The 13,223-nt window shown below is 39.3% G+C and overlaps 1 protein-coding gene across 4 annotated transcripts in view; it reads left to right on the forward strand.

The window, feature by feature from the left end:
* Positions 1–13,223, forward strand: part of NFKB1 (nuclear factor kappa B subunit 1) — a 60,536-nt gene that overhangs the window by 34,404 nt on the left and 12,909 nt on the right. For all 4 annotated transcript variants that reach the window (XM_019614811.1, XM_019614812.2, XM_010710046.2 and 1 more), the window contains exons 7-14: positions 833–996; positions 1,805–1,963; positions 3,853–3,957; positions 5,681–5,772; positions 6,315–6,453; positions 9,079–9,201; positions 10,433–10,522; positions 11,415–11,609. In XM_019614811.1, the coding sequence (XP_019470356.1) occupies positions 833–996; positions 1,805–1,963; positions 3,853–3,957; positions 5,681–5,772; positions 6,315–6,453; positions 9,079–9,201; positions 10,433–10,522; positions 11,415–11,609 (1,067 nt within the window). The remainder of the gene's footprint in view (positions 1–832; positions 997–1,804; positions 1,964–3,852; positions 3,958–5,680; positions 5,773–6,314; positions 6,454–9,078; positions 9,202–10,432; positions 10,523–11,414; positions 11,610–13,223) is intronic.

Consider the following 13,223-nt stretch of genomic DNA (forward strand, 5'->3'; position numbering starts at 1 on the left):
AGGAGTAATTGTTTATATCAGTAAATGGAACTCAGGCTCCTGTCTACGTTTTCAGTCTTAGATCAGGTTTCATGCTGGCTGTGAGTTTTAGTTCTGTGATCTTAAGAATGTCTTTGTTGGTAAAGAAGTAGTTTAAAAAGCTGAGAAGGTTGGGAAAGAGAGATTCTTTTAAACTGTAACTTTTGATGTCCAAGCCCAGGGTGCTGACTTTACCAAGCACAGCAATTTAAATAACTTTATTTGAAATGCTTCTTTTCATCTTGAAAAGTTTGGCTCATTTCCTAACCTGTCTTGTTTTTCATCAGATGTTTAGAAACAGCTTTCCTATCCTCAATTGACCCAAAATTGAGTTATTGTCTTGATTTCATACTTCCAGATCTAATTGATTTTTGAATGTGCCAGGGGACTTTTACTAAAGCACATCTTGTATTACAGATATTGTCATTCTAAGAGATACCCGAAGTGTCTTGCTGAATGTCCAGAACCTAGTTTCACCTATTTTCTTTGAAAAATGTACGCTGCTTTTCTGATAGATTACTTTCACAGTAGCTGTAGAATTATGTATTAATGACAGCTCAAACAAAGTGTGACAACTAAATTTTGAAATGTTTTATAAATTGCTTCCACACCATAAGCCTGAAATCTTAAAGGTTACTTCTTACGCCATGGGAAAATCCTGAGCGCCCATATGATATGCATTTGACATGCTTTTTAAGCTTGGCTGAAGTTGTCACGCTGGAGTTCATTGGAAATGCTTCCTCAGATAAGAGAATGACTGCCTGCTGCAGGTTTGCCTGAAGCATCACAAAATCAATTAATCAACATTCGGCAGGTTTGCAAACCTTGGAATACTTCATGTCACAAAGAAGAAAGTGTTTGAAACTCTGGAAACGCGCATGATCGATGCTTGCAAAAAAGGATACAACCCAGGACTCTTGGTGCATCCTGAACTTGGCTATCTGCAGGCAGAAGGATGTGGAGACAGACAGCTAACTGGTATGTGGAAACAATGATCTGATTTTAATAAGTTTTTTAGAAAGAAAAAAAGAAAAAAGAAAATGGCTTAGCTTCTGAAAATGTAAATTTTTACCCAGAAAAAGACCCCAAGTAGCTTATGGCTATGCAATAAGAAGTTGTATATTACTGCTGTGTTTTAGGGAATCAGAAAGTCTTTTGCTGTGAATAAGAATGGAACAACTTCTTCCGTAGCTACCGTACTCACCTCTGCACTTCTATTTTGTTGTTCTTATCCTATTTAGTGAAGTGATAAATAGTCATTTTGCGTTATTGCTGTGAGACATGATATCTTTAACTGTGGGGACCTTGTTTGAGAATACCTTTTTTCATTCATCTGCACTTCACCCACATCCGTGTTGAACTTCGGGTCTGTATTGCTTTCAGGAGCTGTATCGAGGAGCTGGCCTTTTCTTTATCACTGGTGCTAGACATTCAAATCTCCTTAGAGGCAGAGTCCATCCTTTTCACAACCTTTATGAACAGAGAGCAGGAAAGAGTCGCTTTGTGTCTCTTAATTATATACCTTATCTTGGTAAATGAACCACTAAATAACATGTGGCTCACGTGCCACATATATGCATGTATGTAAATATATATGTGTATATATATATATATGTATATATGCATATATTGTAAATAGCTCCTCCTCTATGAATAAAAAGATGGAAACTGATGGGTACTAAATGAAAAATAAATAGCTCCTGGTGCCTATTGATAGTAATGTTTGGAAAATGCTCAGTCTCCTTCACCTTGTGCTAATTTGTCTGTGCTGATTTATTGGTTCCAGAACGAGAAAGAGAAATTATTCGCCAGGCAGCAGTACAGCAGACAAAAGAAATGGATCTTAGTGTGGTGCGTCTTATGTTTACAGCCTTTCTTCCTGACAGTAATGGTGGTTTCACACGGAGGCTTGATCCTGTTATATCGGATGCAATATATGACAGCAGTGAGTATATTTGGCAGTAATTACTGCCTCAGTATGAGGCACATCTCTGTGCATACAAAAATGCTGGTATTGCTGTACTTAGGTAGCCCATAGATAATTGGCCTCATGTCTGTCCAAGTACGTATGCTGTCATTCTGTTCTTAATAGATGCTGATGTAAGCCCTAAAGCGAGATTTTATTTTGCTCTTAGCATGTTTAATCCTGCCACCTGTGTTACGAGAATACTGTAAATTCTTCTTATAACGTGTTTGAATTTTGCAGACTTGTCTTCAGTTGCTTTCTGTGGCAAATTCTTGTCACACAAGATGTAAGGAAAAATGTGTTGTAGTCTTTATTGAGACGTACACACTTTTCATTTTGCTGGGCATCTGCTTGTCCTTGTTTTCTGACACTAGCATAACCAGAAGTTTTCATCCATTTACTCTGGACCTTTTAGTATCTTTATACTTGTATCATGTCTCTCTATTTGTAGCTTTTCTAAGTGAATATTTTTGCTTTGTGCTTGTGCTTTTGGATTATACTTAGTGGTTTTACCTGAACCCTTTCTGCTGCTTGAGATTTCTTCCTCGTAGCTGTGGGTCGCCATGTTCCTGGTAATTATTCTGTAATGACTCAGAAAAAGTACCTTTTTTTCTTGGTACAACAGTCATATGTATGTCATCACTTTCTAAGGACTAAGTTTAAATGAGAAGGTTAAATGCAGCTGTTCTAAAGCTGCTGTAGTCTGTTGCTTGCTGTCAGTTGGAGAATGTAGTGCCCATATGTCTATTATTCTTGTAGTATACATGTCCCTTGTTTTCTGAATGAGAAAATGGTCTTTTCATTTGCAAGCTGAAGTGATTTAACTAAATAGTGTCTTTAAGGAATATTGATCTTTGGTAATAACCATTACATTTGTTATCTTACTCTAAAGTGCGTAATGATAAAGAGTATTGCTAAAGCAAAGAGGAAGAGAAGGGCAAAGAAACAACAGAGGCAGAATAGCGAAAGATGGAGGGTGACTATACATGATCTGATGGTGATAGGACAAGGTGGAATGGTTTTGAACTAAAAGAGAGATCTGTATTGATTGCTAGGAGGAAATTCTTTACTCAGAGTGTGGTGAGGCACTGTTACAAGTTGGCCAGAGAACTTGTGGATGCCTTGTCTCTGGAGGTTTTCAAGGCCAGGTTGGTTGGAGCCCTGTGTAGCCTGATGCAGTGGGTGAATTCATGTTCAATTCCAAAATATTTTCCTAGGGGCTGTTGTTTTTTCATTATATCCTTTGTTGAACCATTCAAGTCCCTTCCACAGAGCAGACACAACTTGCTGTAGCACAACTGTCTATGACAGTTGCTTTTAATTATCAAGTGGTAGTTGTATCTCAAGGACCAATAGGTAATCCATTGACACCTCTGCTAAATCTTTAGAGGTGAGCTTTTTGATCACAGTCTGATGTGTTGGTCCAGAACTGAGGTTGCTTTCCAGTAAGCCAGAGAGCAGAGCAAGCTTTGCATGTTACATTAAACTAATGACATAAAGGTAACCGCTTTCAACACTGCCATGTCACCAAGAAAATAGAAAGGAAAATATGTTCTCTTATAATGCACTCCTCTTATAAAGCTACTGTTAATGCAGGATGCAGTTCACTGCTCTATTATTTTAATGAGGTAATTTGCTGGAATGGCCAGAGCCTTATTTTATAGTTTGCAGTTTAGTCAAAGCCTAGAGGATACCAGATTATACCCTTCAGATGAAAAATTATTGATTCATTCTTTTAAAAAACTTAGACAAATTTATGTAGTCTGTACTGGGGGCTTGTCTTTCTATTGCATTTGTGTATTTTTATTTTTTGTAATCTAAAATTGTTATGAAAATAATTGTTTTTTAAAATCTTTTCCTTTCAATAGAAGCACCCAATGCTTCCAACTTAAAAATTGTAAGAATGGACAGAACAGCAGGGTGTGTAACAGGAGGGGAAGAGATTTATCTTCTCTGTGACAAGGTTCAGAAAGGTAAGTGTCCTGAGTATTGTAAGACACCCCAGGGTGTTCTTCTGGCTGCTGTCTTGTTATTCTCCTGTTCTGATAGTGCAGCGGGATTTATAAGTGCTCTATTTTTCTGGAAATCAGGCCAGCAGAAAATAGTCTTGCAAACTAAATTGAACTTGTGTTGCCTCCTCAGAGACCAAGTTTGTTCTTCTCAGATTTCTGCCCTTGCCTGTGTTCTGTTTTTCACGGGTAATGGGTTCTGGGTGATCTTTGACTCCATTAACACCTGCTCTGAATTATTGTAAAGTTTCTGATTGATTATTAAGTCTCTGACTGTAAAGGGTAAGTATGAATCTTCTGTAACCACCAATGGGAACTGAGTGTGTTCAGTGCTGTTGCTAGTAACTTAATTCTTATGTATATGCTAATAGTAGAGATCACTTGGTTTCAACTGAATTTTCGCAGACTCTGCTCATGGTATGTGTTAGGATAGGACTGTTGAGTATGGATTTGGTTGCTTTGTTTTTGGATGGGAAAATAATGGTTTGTAGTATTTGGGTTAAACTAAAAAAAAAAAATAGGAGTGGGGTTTGCATTTTTCAGCTATACCTGGGACTCCCTGGTGTAGACGGGATGATGGGAGTGCCTGGTTCTCACTTGTCTGGAATGAGTCTCTGCCCTTGTTGTTGAAAGGCTGTCCTTTTCTACCTCTTTTCTTTGCCATGTTCTTCTACCACTTACACAGGAAAGAGGGAGTGCTTTGGGGGCTTTGAAAAAACTTTTTTCCTTCGGTAGTGTATATACCCTCTGCTTTCAGGAGGACCTACATGAAACTTAACTCATGCACACAAAATAAATAAATAAAAGCCTGACTCAGTGGAAGCCCCAAGGTGGGGTTTCCCCTCAGCCTGAGTGGGGTTTCCCCTGACCTCATGGCTCTCAGAAACCTCCTCTCTGGAGGAACTTGAGCACACAGGACAGCAAGAGTGGAAGTGGTGGTTCACCATGTTGAGACTAGCAGCTGCTGGATCAGAGCAAGCAGTCCTCAATCACCCTAAAAGAAAACAGACTTTTCTGTAGTTTCTTCTCATCAGAAGTGCTGGGGAAGGAATATGCTACTGTGATATTTCCCAGCCTCTCCTATAATATATATATAAATAAATAAACCAAAAGAGAAGGCAAGAAAGGTTGTTCAGAGGAGCAGAAGCTTGGTGTGTGGCTATGCTGTGTCGGGGGGGTGAGGGATTGCTGCCGACATGCTGCTCACTCAAACTGCTGCCATCTCTCTGAGCTCTGAAGTGGCTCTTTGCCAACAGCGAGCGGAACTTGAACTGTGGCACTTCAGGTTTTGCAGCAGTTTTTTGAACTGAAACTTCGGGAGGAGAAAGGGTGGTTTCTACATTCACATTTCAAGTTCTCCCCTCCCTACTCACTTGTTTCAAATAAAGCTCCTCTGGAATGTTTTCTTGCTCCACAATAGGAAGAGGTAGTGAACCTAACTCCTTTTACTGTGCAGTAAACAGACAACAGCTTCAGTGAAGTTATTGGAATCAGTCTGATCTAAAATTGATGTAAAAAATGGCTTATCTGTGGTGTTTTCTTAACATGGATAATGATGGTCCATGTATTATTTACATAAAATTATTACTCAGCTAAAAAGTAACCATGTTAATTATTATCTGGAACAAACCAAAAGTTAAATAAACGCACAAACATCCCAAAGTTATTATTTATTGATTCTTTGCAGATGATATTCAAATACGTTTCTATGAAGAGGATGAGAATGGTGGTATGTGGGAGGGCTTTGGAGACTTTTCTCCTACAGATGTACATAGACAAGTAAGTAATGGAGCATTTGCCATTTATTAATGGTTTTCTGATCTCAGGAAAATAGGGTTATATTACAACTAGAAAATCAGGTGAAAACCTCCATATCCCATACTAATTTCTTTAGTCCCTGTTACTTGTTAATTGCCTAATAATTTTGCAATCCTAAGATTATTTTAAGATCTATGGTAAGAATACAGCATCAGGAAATAGAGAGAGATCTCTTGCTTTAAAGCTACATCACTATGAGTTTGGATAGGATATATAGAGAACTCTGTAAGCTTCCTATGCAGGCACTGAGAAAGCCCCAGAGCAGATGCTCATTGATGGAGAGAGAAATAATGCAATAGTAATGTATGTGGCATGGTGATATGTGGCAGTTTTGCCTTTCACAGAAGGCTTTAGGACTCAAAAGTACAGCTGAAAGTTAAAGTAGAAGTTTTTGCAGCAGCCTTCTGCTCCCTGGTAATGAACCAGCTCCTACAAAAATAACACAGATATAACCAAAAAACATGGTCTGTGACAGATGTGCTTTATCTTTGCTTCCTTCACAGTTTGCTATTGTGTTCAAAACACCCAAGTATCGAGATGTCAATATCACAAAGCCAGCATCTGTATTTGTACAACTACGTCGGAAATCCGATCTAGAAACGAGTGAACCAAAGCCTTTTCTCTACTATCCAGAAATCAAAGGTAATTTATTAAACCCATTTTATATACCAGAAACTGCAGGGTCCCTAGGAATACTTTTAATAGGATGGAGCAGGTAGGGTAAAGGACTTTTTGTAGTTGTTATTTTTAGAAAACAGGATGTTTGCCTTTTTGTTTTGTGTAGAGCTAATGTGAAAACTGTTGGGTCTGTAGTAGGTTTGTTTGTTTTTTTTTTTGGCGGATTGTTAAGCAGTAAATCTGTGTTTTCCTACTGTTTCCTATATGCACACATGCCTCTCCATACAGTAGGTGGCACTCTCTTCCTCTGAGTTTCTGCAGAATGATATCTGAGGATATTTTAAGTCAGCACTTTCAGATAAAACTTAAACTGAGGACTGGTACCTGGTGAAAAAAGTACTTATTTTGCAGTTCTTGCCTTTCATCATTACACCTAGCAATTTCTCTGATGGTTTTGAATTTTCTTTCCAATCACTCATACTAGTTAAATAAGGTAAGGCGCTTGGTGTGAAAGTAGGCAAAGTACTTTTCAACCTCTTATGGTAAAGTGTTAGTTAAATGGCTGAAGTAGAACGGTTGGCATCAGACCCACTGCTTGGGTTGTCAGCGAATAGTGAAGTTAGTGCTAGTGAAGTCTAACTAGCGAGTCTGTGCCATTTAAAGCTTTCTGTGTTTCAAATGAGTTTGATGTGAATGTCAGCAACAATCATGTTTTTAAATACTAATGTTAAAGACAGTGAAGTTACTTGAGGTCCAAGTTGAACTAGTGTTTTCTTGCACCGAGACAGCAGTCTTTTTGCTGACCAGTTAACCTGCCTTCAGTTTATGCTGTGAAACCCTAATCTTGTAAATATGCAGTGTCTAACATGGACTGGGGTGAAATAAGTAATCTGGAATATCAGTGCATCAGTGCTAATGGACTAAGGACGACTGAGAAGACGGGAGGGGGTTATTGTACAAGTGAATCTGTTTTACACTTATTATAATAAAAGAACAGAAGGCATTCTTTTTCAGGAGCTTGCAGAGTTGCTAGGGGATTTTGTGTCAGTAATGATTAAGGAATCTCTTAACCAAGTCTTACAGAAAACAAAGTGTACAACTGCAGAGCAAAACTGCCAGCTGAGAAGCAAACTTCTTTGAGACTCTTAAAGGAGAAAAGTTTATCAACATTGTGTGCATTTTTGAATGCCCTACGTAACCAAATAATAAAATTACCATTTAGGGACTATTCTTCCCTGTTACAAGTGTTCATATGAGTTTAGATGTGTATGTGGATCTTTTGTTTTTCTGACTAGATTGCTATCTAGCATTTTCTCTCTTCATCAGCGTGAGTATGCCTGGGATGTGCATACATACTTCTAGATCATGTATGCATGGAAATAATGCACTTCTGCTTTTCAGTATCCTATTCCATGCGTATCCAGTTCAATGCACTGACTGATGTGACTGTGCATGTAATTTCTTTTTGTCCTACATCTGTAGAAAACTACTTGATCTTTTATTAAAGATAGTCTCATTTGTTCTTTTCTCAACAGTTTTTTATTGGATTGCAACCTTTGTAATGTTTGTATCCTTCTGGCAGTTCTTCTTGTCATGACCTTTTCACTTTCCCCAATCCCTGGGGTATTTCTTCTAAAAAGTCTTCTACAATGAGGGTGATGAGACACTGGAACAGGTTGCCCAGAGATGTGGTGGAAGCCCTGCCCTGGGGGCATTCAAGGCCAAGCTGGACCAGGCTCTGAGCAACCTGATCTAGCTGTGCATGTCCCTGTTCATTGCAGGGGAGCTGGACTAGATGACCTTTAAAGGTCCCTTCCAATTTTTAGGATTCTATGATTCTAAATCTTTGTGTTTTGCTGTCCTGGGCAGGATAAGAATATTTTTTACTTAGATGATAAGTAGTCAGTCTTTTTGTCAGCTGCTGCTCCCCGTGGTCTGACAGCATTATGTCCTGTCTGAAAATAAGCTCTTTATTCTGTTGTCCTTTCTATTAATTTAAGCAAATTTTCAAGCAATGTTGTTTTCAGCACTTCTCTCCATCCTTACACTTCAGTAGAAGTTTAAAGGGCTCTGCTGATGCTCTGTGCTGTTGTGGATCAGAGCCTTGTGATTTTGCTGACCGTTTGAGAAGGGTCTATTTCTGAAATAGATTTGCTTAGTAGAGAAATCTGTGCTTATATTCTCTAAAGGAGGATGTTCTTGAACAAGTATTCATTTCAAGGCACTTGTTCTGATTTATGACTCAGATTAAACATTGAAGAATTTTGGCACCACTGATTTCCAGAGTTCTATGTACATGTGCTGCTTTTGATGGAAGCTCTGATTCTCCTTCAGCATTTCTGCATGAGGTCCCTTTCTGTCCGAGCATGAGACATCTGACACAAGGGATCATGTGAGCCCAAGAAATGCTGTCAGCCAGACTGGGACTTGGCACTAGCTTTTTTCTCACAGGAATTCTCACTGCTCCATTATGTACAAAACTGTTTTTTTTTGGAGCTAGAAATGAGTTTACCCTGTACAGCGCTCCTTATTTTCCCTTACCAACCAGTATACTTCAGTAATAATTTCTATACGCGCATCTTTTTCTGGCTATGGACTGTAGTAAGAGTGACTCCTTATTCTGTCTGTCCCTTCTCACCTGACACACAGATAAAGAAGAAGTGCAGAGGAAGCGGCAGAAGCTCATGCCAAACTTTTCTGATGGCTACGGTGGAGGCAGCGGCGCAGGAGGTGGCGGCATGTTTGGAGGAGGAGGTGGCGGTGCTGGCTCTGGTAAGACAGTGGCTCTGGGGAAAGAGGGAAAGGGGTTCTGATCTCAGTGCCTGTGGGACAGATGATGATATGAGGAATTCCACTCATTCCACCCTGTCCTTATACTGCTGTTACTCATTTCAGTCAAGCTGCTCCTTCTTTTCTAAATACTTTGTCAGCTCTTTTTCCGTCCTGCTTGGATATGTGGCTCGTGGTGATTTAGTTTTTTTTCTTCTTTGAAGCTTTAAATCACAGAAAACACTACTTTCCCGTTGGAGTCTGGGTTAGGGGTCCATCATACCTTAGCTTTGTTACTGCCTAGGGCTTCAAAGGCACTGAAATTCATGAGACAGCTAAATACTGTCTTACATGCCTAAAATTAAACAAGTTCATAGTTATTACTGGAACCACGGGTGGAATTTAGCTAATTAACCCTGGTACCACGAAGAATTATTAAAATTTTGAGATACGTGTTACTAAATTGCATGCTGTGCTCTGTCTGTTGAACCCAGAGCATATCTGAGATGCAGGATCGTAAGAGCAGTGCTTTGATTTCTTGCAGCAGAGCATTAATGATGTAGATCAGCAAATGCCATTTGAGCCACAGTACCTTTGTAGCACTTCTCTGAAGGAGGGGGAAAAGCAGCAGTTGTCAAACAGTGACATGCATTGCTACCAACACTTCAACAATATAACAACTGAATACAAATCTTTTGTAACCACAGTGATTTGAATCATTATGCAGCATAGTGGTGACATTACATGTGTACGTGTGTCCTGGGGACAGAGAACTTCTGTGTGTTTTTGAAGGGACAGGGCAGAGCGTACCCTCAGTCTGGAAAACTTATTTTAAAAGGATAGAATCAAACTGAAGCTGTGACAGAGGAAGTTCAGGTTGGATATTAGGAAAGGGTTCTTCACAGAAAGGGTGTCAGGCAGCAGAACAGGCTCCCCAGGGAAGTGGTCATGGCAATGAGCTTGACAGAGTTCAAGATGCATTTGGACAAGGCTCTCAGACATATTTTCTGATTTTTGTGTGGTCTGGTCCTTTGTGGAGCCTGGAGTTGGACACAGTAGTACTTATTGGGTCCCAACTCAAGATAATCTATGATTCTATGAAGCACAAAATATGTAGAAAATAACGTTTTCTACAGAACAATTTCTGTTCTGTAGTCTTAGTGTTCTTCAAGATGATGTTTTCATTGCTTGAGGGTATCATTCTATTAATTCTTCATCTTTTTTCTACCTGTAGGGTTCAGTTATCCTTCCTACGGTTACTCTGCTTTTGGAGGAATGCATTTCCACCCTGGCACAACGAAGTCCAATGCTGGAATGAAACATGGTAACCCTGAAGATGTAATTCTTGCCACAGTTGAACTGAGTGTGACTGTCTTTCTTCTACAATATGAGCAGATGTTATGCAGATTTAACTAAGCGTGCTGTGTGGGGAGAGCTTTTCCTCTAAAGCCAGTCCCTTTCCTAGAATCTCGAGTGACTCAGAGGTTGACGTATGTTACATTGCTCTGCTTCTTTTCAGTTACATCAAAGTCCACCTTAAATCTGAGGCATCTTCTTTTTAACCACTAACTTCTGTGAAGCAGTCACCAAATTACCACTGTGTGCTTGATACATTCAGTGCATGTTTCAAGCAACAGCCCTTCTGCTGTTGAAAGAGATGACCCAAGGACTCGACCAGAGAAAAGGCATCTTCTTTTGTTGCCGCAGTCTGGTACTACACAGTAGTCAAAAGAAGTAATATAAAAGTTTATGGAAAGATTTGAGCAATAATAACTATGGTCCTGTCTTCCTCAAATAGTGAGATAATTTCCAATCTGCTTGTTGAATATTCTGTAGTTATTTACAAAGTCTCAGGGATGAATTTGCTGTCAGGGAAAACAAATCTGATTAATTCCAGTAGATTTCCTAAGAGTACTTCAGACTCGGATTGATGTTCTTTGGAAGGAGGATTTATCTGTTTTAGATATGTAAAAGTTTGTCTTTAAAACAGAAGTTGATGAAAACATAATCACTGCAGAGTGTGTTATGTTGCTTCATCTGTCCCTGTGAGTTGGTATCTGTAGTGTTATGATTTATGAGTGTTTAAAAATAACCCCTATGCCAAAGGAAATTTTTATATTTCTTTTAGGGTTCAGTTATTGCTGATTGAGCTTTATCACTTGCATAAAAAAAAAGTGGGAGTATTGAACACTAATGGTATTTATTTCTGTTTGAAGAACTGTCAAATAGCACAGTTGAAAAAGATGAAGAGAGCTCTGATAAACAAAGTGGCCAATGGGACATGAAACACAATGTGAAAGTGGAAACTGTGGAGAAGAATGAGTGCAGAACCTCTGGTCATTATGAGGAGAAAGAGGATGCTGCTTTGTGCTGTAAAGATGAAGGAAACAAAGCAAAGTGTGGCTGTCAAGGTAAGTAAACAATAGGTAGATCATAATTACGGTAGAGGGCAAAGTTGGTGTTAAGTCTTGGAAACTCCATAAATGTCTGCTCATTGTTTTGAAAACATGATAATTTTTCTTTGAGGAGGCAAGAGCAGTTCAGCTCTCTAGAGTCTGAGATCCTTCCCGTATGTAGATTGGTAGATAGATAATCCTACACCTTCATACTGCGACTGGGCAACTGGTCCTGCAAGGAGGTGAGATGGCTGACCCTGTGGGCACGTTTAATGCTGCTTCATAATAAACCTGTATGAGGTTCACTGAAAGCAGTGACCATACACAGAATACAATTCAGTGTATACAGTTCAGTGTCTTTTGATTTTTTGGTAGGCTTTAATGGATAAAGAAGGTCTGCATGATTGTTGTGCAGTCCTTCATGCGTGCAGTTCTGCTGTAAAATTGCATGCAAAGTAGTCTTAAAGGTTTGAATATAAAATGTAAACCCTTTCTGTTTCCATGCAGCAAATACACAGGAAAATGACATTTTTTTTTGGGTAGCAAAACCTTTTATGCAACCAATCAGTGAACAAAAGGGGAGGAAGACAGAAGTAGTCAGTAGGAGTGGTTCAGCAGTGCAGTTATAAAGTATGCAAAACAAACTGCCCTTTCTCAGGCAGCAAGATTTTCTTTGCCTGGGAAAGTGCTATAGATGTGGGGGTTTTTTTTAATGTGAATGACTACTTTTTTAAAGGATTTGAGTAACCATGCTTCTCTTCAGATTAAAAAATCAACAATTGGAGTAGAGAGACATGTTTGAAGCACAGAGAAAAAATACCTAGAGAGGTCCAGTGTTCCAATTTTTTGGATTTTTATGTTGTATGAGTAAAGACTGAATGGCTTAAGACTTTTTATGTTGGATGTATATCCTGAACACAGCATCTATTGGATCCTATTATTTAGTGTTAAGAATAACAAGTAAAAATGCATCAGTCTATGCATATAGTCTGGGAACCATAGTGATCTAGAGACTATAAACTTCATGGATAGCTGGGTTAACCTTCGGCATACAGAGATTCTGTATTCATGTTAATCAGGGGTACGCATCTAAGTGAGACTAAAATGCTGGTTATGTGTAGCTGGAAATCCCTATGTGTTCCCTCCCTGTGTGAGCTTTAAATTATATCATCTATTTCACCTGTTTGCTATTAGTGACTTCTAACCTTTTATAGAAACTTGAATTTGCACAGAATATAGGCTGGTTTCAGGTGATACTGCTTCTCAGAATGACGACTGTGGTTTCCAAGTTTATCTGTTTCATTTTTGCTAGTTTCTGCCGATACAGAACCACAAAGTATTGGCAGAGCAGCTAGTGACCTCCTTCCGACCACTGTAAAGCTGAAGAGAGTGCCTTGTTCAGGCTGGGGAGGGACACACAGCTCTGCATTTATGCCATATCTTCTGTGTGAGTTTCTGCACAATAGTTGATGGAATCATAGAATGGCCAGGGTTGAAAAAGATCAGAATGACCATCTGTTTTCAACCCCCCTGCTATGTGCAGGGTCGCCAACCACTAGACCAGGCTGCCCAGAGCCACATCCAGCCAGCCTGGCCTTGAATGCCTCCAGGGATGGGGCATCCACAACC

Source organism: Meleagris gallopavo, chromosome 4 (assembly GCF_000146605.3).
Source record: "Meleagris gallopavo isolate NT-WF06-2002-E0010 breed Aviagen turkey brand Nicholas breeding stock chromosome 4, Turkey_5.1, whole genome shotgun sequence".
Lineage (NCBI taxonomy): Eukaryota > Metazoa > Chordata > Aves > Galliformes > Phasianidae > Meleagris > Meleagris gallopavo.